General features: G+C 27.2%; 2 protein-coding genes across 3 annotated transcripts; one reads left to right on the top strand and one right to left on the bottom strand.

Moving 5' to 3' along the window:
- Positions 1 to 549: 549 nt before the first annotated feature.
- LOC134828712 (sodium-independent sulfate anion transporter-like) lies at positions 550 to 7,182 on the bottom strand. 2 transcript variants are annotated; one of them, XM_063841708.1, is made up of 6 exons: positions 6,978 to 7,182; positions 2,984 to 3,648; positions 2,623 to 2,929; positions 2,316 to 2,551; positions 905 to 1,285; positions 550 to 834 (listed from the first exon to the last, which is right to left on the bottom strand). In XM_063841708.1, the coding sequence occupies exons 1-6, from the start codon at positions 7,009 to 7,011 to the stop codon at positions 616 to 618; spliced, it is 1,842 nt and encodes a 613-aa protein (XP_063697778.1). In that variant the 5' UTR covers positions 7,012 to 7,182; the 3' UTR covers positions 550 to 615. The 2 variants fall into 2 exon arrangements, with proteins under 2 accessions (XP_063697778.1, XP_063697770.1); XM_063841700.1 differs by lacking the exon at positions 6,978 to 7,182 and adding an exon at positions 4,927 to 5,077.
- A 2,963-nt stretch (positions 7,183 to 10,145) lies between these two features.
- Positions 10,146 to 14,913, top strand: LOC134827158 (uncharacterized). The gene is made up of 6 exons (XM_063839723.1): positions 10,146 to 10,439; positions 10,865 to 10,986; positions 11,660 to 11,781; positions 13,911 to 14,085; positions 14,141 to 14,309; positions 14,371 to 14,913. Exons 1-6 carry the CDS (start codon positions 10,191 to 10,193, stop codon positions 14,830 to 14,832), a joined length of 1,299 nt encoding a protein of 432 aa, XP_063695793.1. The 5' UTR covers positions 10,146 to 10,190; the 3' UTR covers positions 14,833 to 14,913.
- The last annotated feature ends 130 nt before the right edge of the window (positions 14,914 to 15,043 follow it).

The following is a 15,043-nucleotide window of genomic DNA, read 5'->3' as shown; positions in this document are numbered from 1 at the left end:
TTATATTTTATATTTATTTTTTTATTTAATTTTTTCTTTTAATATTTTTTTTTATTATTTAAAAATTTTTATTTTTTTATTAAAAAAAAAAGATTTTTTTTTTCAAAATTTAAGATATTTTTCAATTTTAAACATTTTTTCTAACCTTTTTTTACTAAATATCAAATTTGATACTTATCAACTGTCAATTCAAAATTGACCGTTATTTTTCAAAATTTTTCTTCAACTCATAAAAATGAAGTCTAAGCAAAAAAAATATTTTTTTCTTAATAATTTGATAAAAAAATTGAAATGTTTACCTTAAGACGTCAATTTTTCTACATTTTCACGTAAATTCTCCCTTGAACATCAAATGTCGAAAATGTTAAGTGTCAAATTTCGTTAAACACGTGTTTCTTCAGGCAACATTTCTCAACAACTCGCATGAACCGAAATGTAATTGCAACAATAACAACTTTTATGTCATACAATTAAAACTAAATGCTTAACATGCATCGTCTTCGTGTAAAAAAGTGAAGCATTTCACGAGCAAAACAGCAGATTTCCTTTTTTTTCTTCGTTTTCTTTATTTTCTGACAACACAATTTACATAAGTAGACACAAATTACATTATTATTATCGTGTAATAACTTCAGACACATGATTATTATTCGGCGACTTGACGTCACTCTTGAGCTGGAAAATTAAATCGTCTGAATTAACGGAAAATTTGAATAAATTTCGCAAGTCGCTGCGATATCGCATGACCATGTTGAAGGCAGCTTTGTGATTCCAATTCCACAGGACGACGTTTTTGCCTTGATCCTGCAAGCTATCAATCATGTTCGCTAATTTCTATGGAAAAATATCGAAAAAAAAAAAAAAATGAAATTTAACTTGAAAAATTTGAACAAAAAAAAATTACCTTCATCGCTGTCATATCAACATTTTGTATGTATTCGCCGTTGATGGCAATCCAGTCGACATGGCGGTTTTGCACGACATACTTGACGGTTTTGTAGCGGAAAAAGTCGGCACAGGTAAATATCAAATTCTGCTTCGGTGTGACGAGGAGCAACTCGTGCTCGCCTACAATACTGTGTTCGAGATCAATCGTTGGCCGGGAGCTACTTAGCAAAACCATCAACAAATTCACGCCGACTCCTACGAGAATGCCGTATTCCAAGCCGATGAAGAGGCAGGCGAACAACGTAACGAGTATGGGAATGACGTCGATACGTTTTGTCTTGAATGTCTCCCAGATTTCGTGGAATTCGACCATGCCGAACATGGCAGCGATGATAACCTATTGAAATTAAAGAGAAAAAAAATGAATTAATTAAGAAGTTTAATTTCATTTTAATTGAAATAATTAAAATTTAAAAATAAAAAAAAATTAAATTAAATTTAAAAAAAATTAAAAAATTAGAAAATTAAAATTAATTTTAAAAAAATACATTAAATTAATTAAAAAAAATATATTTTATTTAATATTTTTTAATTTTATTTTTTTTATTTGAATTTAAAATTTCTTCTTAAAATATTTGATATAAAATTAAATTTTTTGATTTTATTATTTATTTTAGCAAAAAAAAATATAAAAATATAAATAAATATTTTTAAAAATTTAAATTATAAATTTAATATAATTTTTTATTTTTTAATTTAAATTAGACAAAAATTTTTATATTTTTGAAAAAATAAATTATTTTAGAACACAAACAAAAAAAATATATAATTAATAGTTTTATTTAAATATTAACTATTTAATAAATAATTATTTTTTTTGATTGCAAATTTAGAGAAAAATTCGAAAATTATAAAAAAATTAAAAACTTCCGAATGTTAAAATTAAACATAGTTAAAATTAATGCTGATGGTCAAAAAAAAAATTAAAAAAATTTTTGAAACTTAGATTTTTTAACGATAAAAAAATACATAATAAATTATGATTAAAACACAATTCTTATAAATAAATAAATTCTCATAATTAAATTTTAAATAAATAAACAAAAAAAAATCAATAAGCTTTAAATAAAAAATTTGACTAAAAAATTTTAAAGTAAAATTTAAATTAATTAATTAAAATTTTTTATTTAAAAAAAATTTAAATTGATTTTTTTTTTCATTTTTAGGTTAAAAATTTTTTGTCTTATTTTTTGATTATTCGAAGTATTTCTGAACTTTTTTAAAAAATTGAAAATAAAAAAAAATTAATAATAAAAAATATTAAAAAAATTCTTAATTAAATAATAAAAAAATAATTATTATTCAATTTTTTTTTTTTCAGAAAATAAATTCTATAAAGAAATTTAAAGGAACAACAAAAAACTTACCGCTGCCAAAGTTGATTTCGGAATATAATAAAAAGTACTCGTCAATAATCCAAGCGCCATCAGCACAAGTCCTCCCGTAAAAAGTCCACTTAACGGCGAACGCACACCGCTCGAATGATTGACGGCACTCCGAGTGAACGAACCTGTCGTTGGCATCGCCGACACAAAAGAATTGACAATGTTACACAAACCGCAAGCGATCATTTCCTGCGTGGCATCGACTGCGGAACCTTTCTCTATAGACGTATACGAAAAAAGTGAAAATTAGCAAAATTCGCAACAATTTGCCAAAATAACGTCAATTTACCGCAAAAGATCGTGGCAATTGTCACAGTTTCCAAAATGGAAATCAGCGGAATGGCAATTGTAGCGGATCCCAATTCCGACAGCATTGCACTGAAGCCGATTGTTTCGTTGTTGACGGTTGTCGAAAACGGCGGTAGAGTGAACGGCGGAAATCCCCTGGCAATTTCGCCCGTCAGCTGGAACGGTACCATGCCATTAATATCAAATAAGTACGCAATCAAGACGCCCGCAAACACAATAATGGCATTTCTCGATAACGAAATGTACTTTGCGAGACTTCGCCAACGTCCTCGATGTTCGCCGCATTTCTGTTTGATGGAAAAATGAGAAATTATTTCGAAAAATTTTCACACGTGTCTCACCTTGAGCAATAACAGAACGACAATTGATGAGATCCCGAGAGTCGCATCTTGCCATTTTGTGTATTTGACATTTTTGAAGAAGTTTTCCCACGCCTCGAGGAACTCCGTGCCTTTTCCCGGAAGTCCGAGCAACGATTTAATTTGCCCGCTCGCAATTGTGATGGCAGCTGCTGTCGTAAATCCCGAAATAACTGACGTCGAAATAAATTGCACCAAAAATCCGAGATTAAGTAAGCCCAAAATTAGCGTAATAATCCCCGATAAAAACGCCAAAAGCACCGCAAAGTCAGGAGATTTTCCCGTGATGTAAGGTTGCGTCATTAAAGCCATAATTGCGGTTGGACCAATTGTTGTCGCTTTGCAACTTCCGAAAAAAATGTACATAAATGAGCCCATGAAGCCCGAATACAGCCCATATTGCGGCGGAAGTCCTGCAACAACGGCATATGCGATACCTTGAGGAATAGCAGTCAACCCAACAGTTACGCCCGCCACTAAATCCTCAAATAAAAATTTAGTTTTGTACTTGGGAGCCCACGAGGCAACGGGAATGCGACGTTTGAGCATTTTTGCGGAGCAGCAACTTTGGGCGCTGCGTTTCACGAGATTTCCCATGGAGGGAAATTGTTCCCGGTAATCATCGTCGTGCGGGATTTCACTGTAGTCTGAAAAATAAGAAAGAGATTATCAGTGATTTTTGTGGAGATATGGAAGTCACGTACGGAGTAAAGTAACAAAATGGAGATAAAAATCAAATTTTAGAGGTAATTAAATTTTATTTTATTAGCAACTGCTGATAAGGAAGTCGTTTTAATGCGTTTTCGAAATTAATATGAATAATTATGGCAATTTCGAAATTTTGAAAAATATTTAAAAATTTTAATGATTAAAAAAAAGCTTAAAAAATGAATTTAAATTGTTTCAAAAATTTCAAAAGTGTAAAAAAATTAAATTAAGAGTTTTACTATTTTTTTTAAAATAATTTTTGATTTATTAATTTTTATTATTTTAATTAATTTTTAATTAATATTTTTTTTTTGCAAACTTAGAATAATTTAAAACTTTTTTAACATTAAATTCAAAACATTTTTGTTAATTATCAATTTTAGAAAAATTTATGTGTGTCACAATTATTAAAGAAAATTATTTATTTTTACTCAAAAAAAATAAATAATACAAAATTTACAAAAATTTTGACAGTTTATAAAAAAATTAAAAAGTATTAAAATTTTAAATGGCTTTCTTTTTTATATAAATTTATTTTTATTTTGCAATTTAATAAACTCTATTTTTTAATTTTTTTTATTAATTTAATAATTTATACTTTTTAATATTATAAAAATATTTTTTTTAACAACTTTGAATTTTTTTAATATTTTTTGAATAACTTTAATTTTTATCAAAAATTAGAAGAATTTTGACGTATTTCATTTTGTGGAAAATTTTTTTTGATTTTTATTTAGAATTAAAAAAAAATCTTCAAAATTAAAATTATCATTTTTTTTAATTTATAATTTTTTCTCAATTTTTTTAATTATTTATTTTTTATTTTATTTTATTAAATATAATTATTTTCTTATTTATAAAAATTAATTTTAAAATTATTAAATTGTCGAAAAAAAATTAAATCTACAATTTTTTTTAATAAATTGATGTAAACTTCAAAAATCGCCTCATTCTAATTCAACTCAAATTAATTCTTCACACTTTAACCGTGACAAACCAACAATAATCTTATTCACTTTCACTGTCACTCTTTTCTGGTTTATAGCAGTTGCATTATTTCACTAACCAGATTAACAAACTAGAATAATATTTGTCTATTGTACTCCCGAGATGCAGAGTAAACCAGAATTTCTGATAAACAAACATTTTGCCGGAACACAAAACAAACAAAATATTTTAAATTACCATAAAATTCAGAAAAGTTTTAATCAACATACCCTCGTTTATCACATTTTCGTTATTATTATTATTATTATTATTGCTTCGAACTGTCCCGTAATTATTATGACTTGATCCCGTCATAATTTATTCTTTCGTTCGTAAAAGAACGAAGAAGAAAAATATTTAATTGTGAGTCGTCCGATTTTCGACGTAATACTGATCAATTTTAATCTAAGAACCGTCATTAATATGTGTATTAAAGACAAATCCAAATTATAACACTGCCGAACGAACGAATAGAAGTATTGAAAAAAATTAAAGTGATAACGACAAGGTATATTAAACACAAACAATTGTAAAGATTTTGTGGAACAGTTAAGTGAGGGGATATTCAATTAGATGACTAATAAAAGTACAAAAAATTTATGACAAATTGTATTGAATAAAGGCTTAAAATTAAAATAAAGCGACATCTGACGGCAATTTTGCCTTCAAGAAATCAGAAATAAATTATTAATTTTTATTTGTATTGAAATCTGAAGAAAAAGTGAATTTTCTGACATTAAAATATGAATATGAAAGTAAAATTTTTTTAAAGCGCCATCTAACGGATATTTTTTTCAAAACGTCTTTTTTAGAAGAAATTTTGTATACTTTCAGCTTTTATTCCTCAAAAATAAATAAAAAATATAAATTTTTAAAAAATTACATGACAAAAAAATTTAAAAATAAGTCTTTAAAATGTTCAAAAAGCGCCATCTATCGTCATTTTTTAAATTGATCTTTACAATTCAGTTTTTCATTTGACATGTGAGGTTTTAATTAAAAAATAATTAAATAAATTTAAAATATTATAAGAGGTAGTAAATAAAACGCGCCATCTAACGGATTTTTTTTTTCAAAACGACTTTTTAAAAGAATTTTTTTATACTTTTATTTAGCTTTATTCCTCAAAAATAAATGAAAAATATAAATTTATCATGTAACAAAAAATTATAGAATAAGTCTTTGAAATTTTCAATAAAGCGCCATCTAACGGATATTTTTTTCAAAAAGCTTTTCAAGAAGAATTTCTTAAATATTCTTAGCCTTAAATGTTAGAAAATTAATAAAAAATACAAATTTATAAAAAATTGTGTGAGAAAAAATCTTAAAAAAGTTCAATAAAGCGCCATCTATTGCCAATTTTTACTCAACTTCAATTTCAAAGTCTTTAAACGTTAAAAATTGAACAACTCCGACAGCCATAAAAACAAGTACAAACGTACCCTGATTAGTAGATTGGCCTATGTTACAGTTATTAACAACGATTATTTCATTGTAGATAAGTTGCATTTGCTCAAAAAAAAGATACAAAAGCAAATCTGTTTATCGATTTTCAAGTAGTTTACACACGTGATGATGACCTACAATGAAAATCTTTGTTGACAACTAATTATCGAAATGGGTTGAGGTTATTTGCCTTAAGGTGAAAATTTTTAATTAAATATTTTTGAACATTTCCTGTTATTTTTAATTCAGTTAATGGCAAAAAATTGACTTTAATCCAAACTTAATGAAATTGTCATGGAAAGTCATTCAAGCGAAAAAAAAAATTTTTTTACGTAAGTTTTCTTGAAACAAATTCAATAAAATTTGATCATTTCTTTGTATTTTATGACGTTTTTGGAGAATCCAAGCAACCACGTGAGTACTTTTACATAAAATTAAATATTCAATCATGTGACAGAAATTCGATAAAAAAAAAGTTGTTTGTTCAGAACAAAGTTTTGCATCTCATTATCATTTTTTTTATATTTAAAAAATTTTTATGATTTTTTTTTGTTCGATTTTTGCTCTGAAGTACATTGACTTTTATGTCAGTTTAATTGTCATTGAACTCTTAAAGTACCAAAAATTTGGCGTTTCCATAGAGTGTCAAGGCAAACTGCAACATTTTAAAGGCATGTCAAAAATACGTCACAAAAACTCCTTCATTGAGCTTTTCTAATAAAATTCGTTTATCTTATCTGAAATTGCCACTTGTACTTGATAACGGAGGTAAAGGTTTCGGTTTTTATCACTTCACTAACAAAGTTATTAATTTTATTTGAAATAATTTTCGAACCTGCATTGAATTTTTTTAAAGGCACTGATGACATATTTTTTTTTTTTTTTTTGTTCAAAAATCCACTTTTTTGTTTATTTTCTTAAATAAAATTCAAGATAATAATTTTTTAAAATTTTTTTCATTTATTTATTTACAGAAACTGAAACCGGAGAGAGATTAATTGCGCGTCTTAATCTCGACTAACGCCGTGGTTAACTGACGGTTTTTTCGTTTGAGACTTAAGAGATATTTTGTTGTTTGTATAAAAAAAAAAGATGAGTAGCGACATCAACAGACGGCGGAGGAGCAATGCAAACTATCACAAAAAGTATTTAAACATGAATGAAAATATTTCTTATCATTCAGCTGTGTACACAGACACGTTCCATATACACGCACGAACGCATTTGTGTAAAATAAAATTCAACTCGGGATGAAACGTTGACAAAAAAAAAGTCGCGTAATGAAGTTCAATGCATGGTCAGCAAGACATGTGACAAACCAGACAGCACGTGCGCTCATAATTAGGAAGGAAATTGATACAGCTGGCCTTTCGCATGAAATGTGTCTCTTTGCATCGATATAGAGATATCTAGAAAACCCTGGTTGACATTTGCTTAACGAACGAGAGATAAGCGGGAGATGTGTCAAAAAAGATAACAATTTACAAATATCTCGACGAGGAGTAGTTAGCAACGCGGAGAAAGTGCTCTTAGTGACGAAAAACAATTTTTTTTTCTCTTGGAGGCATGACAACCACAAAAAGTTGCCCTAAATTGCGTCGCAGATAAGAAGGGAAGGAGAGATATTTACGACACGTTTTTTTTTCGGTGGTGGTTATGATTAGCAGATAACGAAGGACCTTATCTTATCTACGAAAATAAAAGGGATAATCTATCAAGCTCTTAATAACGTAATCCGGTAGTTTAGCCGATGGGAATGGAGAAGATTGTCTAGCCAGGTAATGCGATGAACAAGATAGATTTTCATGGATGGAGTTTGTCAATGAACGTTAGAAGGTTGTGAGGTAATAAAAATAATTTATTTTTAAATCTTTTTTATTTTTAGATTAAAATTTAAAGGAAATAATTTTAAAGATATAATTTTAATTTTAAAAAAAGCTTTAAGTGAAGAAATAAAAAAATGAAGTTGAGGAAACAAAAAAAATTAAAGAAGAAAATAATACAAATTAAATGAAAATAATGAAAAGTTACGAACGAAAAAGGCGGATTTAAATTTTAAAATATAAAAAAAATATAAAAAGCTATTAAATATATTTAAAAATATATTTAAAAAAAATATTAAAAAAAAAATATTAAAAAAATATTTTATAAAATATTCGAAAAACTTAAAAAAATATAAAAAATTATTTTAAAGAAAATATTAAAAAAATAAAAAAAAAACATTTTTGAAGTTTTCAACTACTTCAAATTTTTTTCGCGGAAAACCTTGGGCACGTCATAACTTACATTTTTCTCCATGAAACATATGCTCTGAGACGTACAGTTTTTGAGATTACCTCTCAGGAACAAATTTTGTAGAGCAAAATCAATATAAAAATTGTAATAAAAAATGGCAAAGACAACTGTGAAATGTGAGAAAAAAAAACAAATTAAAAAAATGAAAAAAAATGTAAAAGTAAAAACTCATCGAAATGATTCAAACAAAATTTAACATATTTTGTGAATTTACATTAAATTTAATTTAAATAAATTTTAAATTTTTGAATTTTTGAAATTAAATTTAAGAGGAAATTCAAAATTGAAAAAAATTTTAAACTTTAATTTAACAGAAATGGTTTCAGGGTTCAAAAAACAGGAGAATTCCTTAAATGAGGAAGACAACCATTAACTTAAAAAAATGGTCATTCATGTCAAGATTTAGGTAAATTTTTAAGCGAAGTCTACTCTTTGGGCAAAAAAGGGTTAAATTCACTCCTCGAGATATAATTTAAGCCCTCAAGATGTTAATTTATCTCCTTTAAGACTAATTACTACAAAAGGGATTAATTGAATTCTCTTGAAGAAATTAATGGATGCATTCAAAAATGCTCATCGCTTTCATCATGATTTTTTCTGTAATATATTTTCCATCATTTGCATATTTTTCAAAATATCATGTAATTCATCAAGTTTTAACTTGAACGTAGTTGATGGAAAAAACTACAGAAAAAAAAATCATGATGGAAGCGAGAAGCCTTCTTGAATGCATTCTTTATTTTCTTCAAGAAAAGAAATTTAATAAACCCATTTTTAAAGAAATCAGCCTTTACGGAGTTAAAACAACATCTTAAGGGCTTAAAATATTTCTCGAGAGGAAAATTTTACTCATTTTTTACCCATAGGGAATTGATAGCTCATTCTTGATATGATCTCAAATTCTCAATTTTTAAAGAATCTCCGATGAAACCGCAAATAGCAAAAATCAATCCCACACTTTCAAATTCATTCGATTTTAATCTCTTTTGGATTAACGTCTATTCAAATTTGTATCAAGTGCTTTTCATTCACTTGACTTCCTTTCCAAATCTCTTACTCCAGCATAGCTAAGTTAACCGTAAATTGCTAAACTTTTAACCAAACAATCTCAACCTACATTTAAACAACTCCAAATCGGAACAATTTAATCCGTGTAACAACAAAAACATTGCATTGTTGTCTTCTAACGAAACACCGAAAAAAAAGTAAACATTAATCCGTTGCCTCTACCGGAGTCGTCATCAAATCTCGCATGTAGTGGTTAGACATTAACACGAATCGTGTATTGCGTCACGCTTTATCTCGCACTCCAATACAACCAAAAGTGACAGATGTATTTTAACATCGTCATTATTCTCTCATTAATGTGTTTTTATTTTATTTCGCACACGAACAGATGATCTCTGTTTTTGTTGTTACACAAATAAATAAAATTTCGTGTAAATATTTGTCTCTCTAACTTTTGTTATGAATGAGAAGCCGGTTTATTATGTCATAAAATTCGTTCATTATCGTGTTTTAAAATTATTATTCTGACTAATGGTCATTCGGCGTTCGTAGATAAAGGCACTTCATGAACTTGCCATAAATCGTTCAACCTTGGAGATATAATTGATAGTCTCTCTCTGATTTGACATGATGTTCGTAAATTGGTCTCTCTCGAACTATACTCAATTATTGGAATGTTAGTTTAGTTTCAACTATTTTAAGCAACTGACCGGTTCAATTCTTTCAAATTTTTAATTGTTTCGAAATGCAGGCAGCTTCGTTTCTTCCCGCCATTGCGACATGGATTGAAGATGAGTTTGTGCCTCAAATGGTCAAAGATGGAAAGCTGAGAGTTGAGAATCAGGCGCCTGATGACGAGGTTAAAATTCGTGCGGTACATGCGCATCCCCTTGAAGTATCTGGGTTCGCGTTATCGACACCGTTTAAAGTCCACGTTGAGTTGTATACTTTTGCGAATCCAAGCCGCGTAACGGCACACAATTTGGTCGTTAAGGTAATCAGCGTTCCATAAAAAAATCATTTTGATCATCTGAACAAAGTTGAATGTTGATATTTCTTCCTATAGGCGAAATACGGGAAAGATTAAACTCTCAGGAAAGATTTTTTGATCTCTTAACAGATTAATCTGACCCGTTTTTCGCCTATAAGGCTTATAGAACGAAAAAAGTTCTTTAAAAAATGTTTTTGAATTCCATAAGACTTTCAGTTTGAAGTGATATCGGAATTTAAAGCTTTGAAAATGCCATAAAGCTTCAAATTCCGATATCTTTTCTATATGATTGATTCAAAAACATTTTTTAAAGCTTTTTCCGATCTATAAGGAAAATTCTGAGTTAAAAATTTTCAGATGATCAGAATGATTTTTATAGAAGATAAGAATTTGACCTTCATTTAACCTTGACTCGTTTCTTTGCTCAGAAAACGCCTCCATTGCCTCCAGAGATATTCGCAGGCGCCCAATTAGAAGCTCTTTTCAAAAATGAAGCTATCGCTTACACCGAAATCATTCCCATGCTAAGCAACAAGGAGAAATACCCCAAGTACGTATCTTATTCAGTTCAATCGTTTTCCGCAATTAAAACTATGCGAAAAATGTTAATTAAAGAAACGCGTTTTAACGAAAGATACAGCAAGAAGACTTTTCTTAATTGTAGCTGCCAGGTATTGACATTGCTTTTCAATTAATTACGCGAATTCACTTCAGGTATCTTTTCCAATGTTATCACAAGATTAATATTTAAATTTCATTTCCTCAGTGTTTTTGGTTTGAAATTGTCATCGCAACCAAATTAAGCTTCTCTTATTAAAACGAAAACTCGTCTGAGGTTTAAATACCGAAAAATCTCAAGTCGATTTGCTGCGAAGAAAAATTGAGACAATGACCCATAAAAGTTGTCTAATAACTCAAACAAAAAAGGACATTGTCGCTCATCCGAGTGAATGAATGAAATGAAAAGCCATCGCGCGCTTCATCAATCTTCCATTGTTGAAATAAATATTAATTTTTTTCTCTCTCTCTGTGATACACCTCACACTACTTCCGTTGTTGCCTTCGCAACGACCTCATCAATGAAAATCAAATGAATCGAAGACCAAAGCGATTTCATGTCCCATTTATTACATCATTCGATGTCCAGGACCAATAAATATGATTTTTATTCTTTTTTTTTTGTTTTGAATTGTTCAGTAGTTTTTTTGGCATCTCCCCCACAGATATTACTACTCCGAAACAAAGCCAACGGAAGCGACATTGGCGATGGAAGATTTCTCGTATCATGGCTGGAAAATGTCAAACAGCGTTGTTAATTTATCACTGGATCATATTTTGTGTGCAGGTTCGTATTTCATTTTTTTTTTTTTTTTGCAATAAACCAGAAAGTGTCGTGCTGATCAAAAAAAAAAATATGAAAAATTAATATTGAGTAAATGAAAAATAGGATAGTTGCTTAGTTATAGGACAAAGGAAATAAAATTAATATTTGAGTGAAATAAATTTTGGTTCAGAATTTGATTGAAGAATTCAAAGAAATTTTTCGATTGATGTTTGAGTTCAATTCAAACAAAAAATATGAAAAATGCATTTAAAAAATATTTAAAAAATTTTTTGGGTCATGAATTTTTATTTTTTTTTTAAATTAAATAATATCAAAAACTTAAATTAAAATAATTGTTTTAATAATTTTTATTAAATTTTAAAATTAAAAAATAATAAAAATTAATTTATTTATTTATGATTAATTAATAATTATATTTATATATATATATAAATAAATTAATTTAATTTAAAATTATTATTTTTCTTATTTTAAAATTTAATACTAAAATATATTTTTTTTTATTATTTAATTAAATAAAATAAAAAAAATATTTTTTAATTTAAAAAAATATAACCAAAATTCTTGACATTTATTATTTTTTATTTTAATTAATTTAATTTAAAATTATTATTTTTCTTATTTTAAAATTTAATACTAAAATATATTTTTTTTTTCATTAATTAAATAAAATAAAAAAATATTTTTTAATTTAAAATTTAAAATATTATTACCAAAAATTTAATACTTATATTTTTTTCATTAATAAATTAAAAAAATATTTTTTATTTTAATTTAATTTAATTAAATATTATTATTTTTTTATTTTAAAATTTAATACTAAAATATATTTTTTTATTAAATAAATAAAATAAAAAAAAAATATTTTAAATTTAAAAAAATATAACCAAATTTCTTGATATTTATTATTTTTTATTTTAATTAATTTAATTTAAAATTATTATTTTTCTTATTTTAAAATTTAATACTAAAATATATTTTTTTTTATTAATTAAATAAAATAAAAAAAAATATTTTTTAATTTAAAAAAATATAACCAAAATTCTTGATATTTATTACTTTTTATTTTAATTAATTTAATTTTATTTTATTTTATTTCAGTTGAAATAAAATTTAAAAAAAAAACTTACTAAAATATATTTAAAATTAAAGCAACAAATTAAATTTCCATTTTCAAATTGACTTAAAGTAGCTTCATGTCAAACGGAAAAATTGTTTCACGAAAAACTCTCGTAACGACATAAATAAATACAATAAAAAAAGGCACAAAACGAAATATAATAAATGGGCGACAGTGTATAATGTATGTATTTATGTCAATTGTGATTTATTTCTACCCATTATTATTGTTGTTTTGTTTGTTTGTTTCTGATTTTGTGAACACACAACAAATTTCATAAAATTCCCGTTTTGTGAAACGCAACAATGCAATGCATATTCATTTTAAAAGTGAGGAAAACTTTTCTAGATTTATTACCGCACATTTACCTGTGCGTTGGAATTGTGGAAAAAGCCAATAATGCTTTATTTATTTTTGCAAAATAGATTAGATGGCATTCGTTTTGTATCATTTACTCGATTTTTCTTCATAAACTTTGTTTGAGTTGTGTGTGATTTATCGGGTGCATTGTCGAGAAATGTCAAAACAGACTGCCAGAAACTTATTTATGTTCGTTTTAAGTGCATTTTTACAGAAAAAAACTCACTTTATGCACAAATTTGAAGTCTGTGATGGTCACGTGGTCTAATTTTTTTTAAATGTGCATTGGGATGCATATTTTAAGTAATTTTGAGTCAAAACTGAACTAAACACTGTTCTAGATTTAAAAATTAGATTACATTCTAAGACAAAAGTTCTTTAAATTTCTTAGATAACAAATTTCTTTGAATTAGGTCACGTGGTTTGAAATTTGTAATTTTACTTTTAGACTTTTAACGACAAAAATTTTTATATAAAAAAAATTAGAATTTGCACTGGGTCAAAAAATAAAATTATATAATTAAAAAATTAGCATGATGTTAAGAAATGAACGGTTTAAGGTAATTTGTGTTAAAAAAAGTCACGTGGTTAAAAAATGCGATTTTATCACTTTTTACAACAAAAACTTTCAATAATTTCCTTTTCATAGTTACGGAATTGGGCTCGTTCCACGGCGAAATGTATGCCTTAAAGGAGTCAAAACCAGACATTTTTCACAGTATTGCAAGCAAACTCATCGAAACGCGTTACGCTAACATGGATGATACATTACAACTCGTAATGAAAGCATCAGTAGAACGAGCGATTAAATACGTGAAGGAAAGGTAAGTTTTTCGACTTTACTTGCCTTCATACCACGGAAAATTTTATTTTTTGCAGCAATTTCAATGAAAAAGTCCCTGCTGAGTTCCTTGAACAGCTCAACGTTTTATTGGCAGGCGATATACAGGAATATGGACGACGTGCTGTAAAACCCATTGAACCCTTAGCAGTTATTACACATTCCGATTACTTACGAAACAACATAGCCTTCAAATACGAAAATGACGTAAGGCATCTCTTGTCGCATCATTTTTGACGTATTTCTGAATTTTGTGAAAATTTTGCAGGATCCTTCCCAAAAACCAATTGACGCGATGATGTTTGATATGCAGACGATGCGTTACTGTACGCCAGCGATAGATTTGGTATCGTTGCTCGCTATTTCAGCAATGCACGAAATTCGGGCGCCAAATTTAGATTTGATTCTAAAAACGTATCACGATAAGCTGTGTTCCGTACTCGAAGCGAAAATTGGACAAATTCCTGAAAAATACAATTTTGAAAGTTTTTACAGGGAATATGTGAGATTTTTGCCCCATGGAATTCATATTTCGACTTGTTTTTTGTCAATGTTGCTGGATCCAGTTGAAAATTTGCACGAAATGATGGCGGAGAAATTTACGCCGGAAAAAGTTGACGAACTTATTGAAATGAGTATGAATCGTGGGGGAGAAGTTTTGGATATAGAAATTGCTCATCAGATTCAAGAGTGTTATGAGCTGTATCAGAAATTTAATTTAAAATTATGATTTTTATTATTTTTTAATAATTTCTTAAAAATATTTTTTTGACAATAATTTTTGAAAAATTTTTTGGACACGATTTTTCAATTAAATTTTTATAAAAAAAATAGGAAAAAAATTAAATTGTGTCAAAAATTTAAATTAAATTAAAAAATTTAAGAAATAAAATAAAAAAAATTAAAAAAAAATTTAATAAAAAAAAATTAAAAGAAAAATT

This window comes from Culicoides brevitarsis, chromosome 1, assembly GCF_036172545.1.
Source record: "Culicoides brevitarsis isolate CSIRO-B50_1 chromosome 1, AGI_CSIRO_Cbre_v1, whole genome shotgun sequence".
Lineage (NCBI taxonomy): Eukaryota > Metazoa > Arthropoda > Insecta > Diptera > Ceratopogonidae > Culicoides > Culicoides brevitarsis.
The sequence above is the reverse complement of the archived record's forward strand: the minus strand, read 5'-3'. Positions and strand labels throughout refer to the sequence as shown.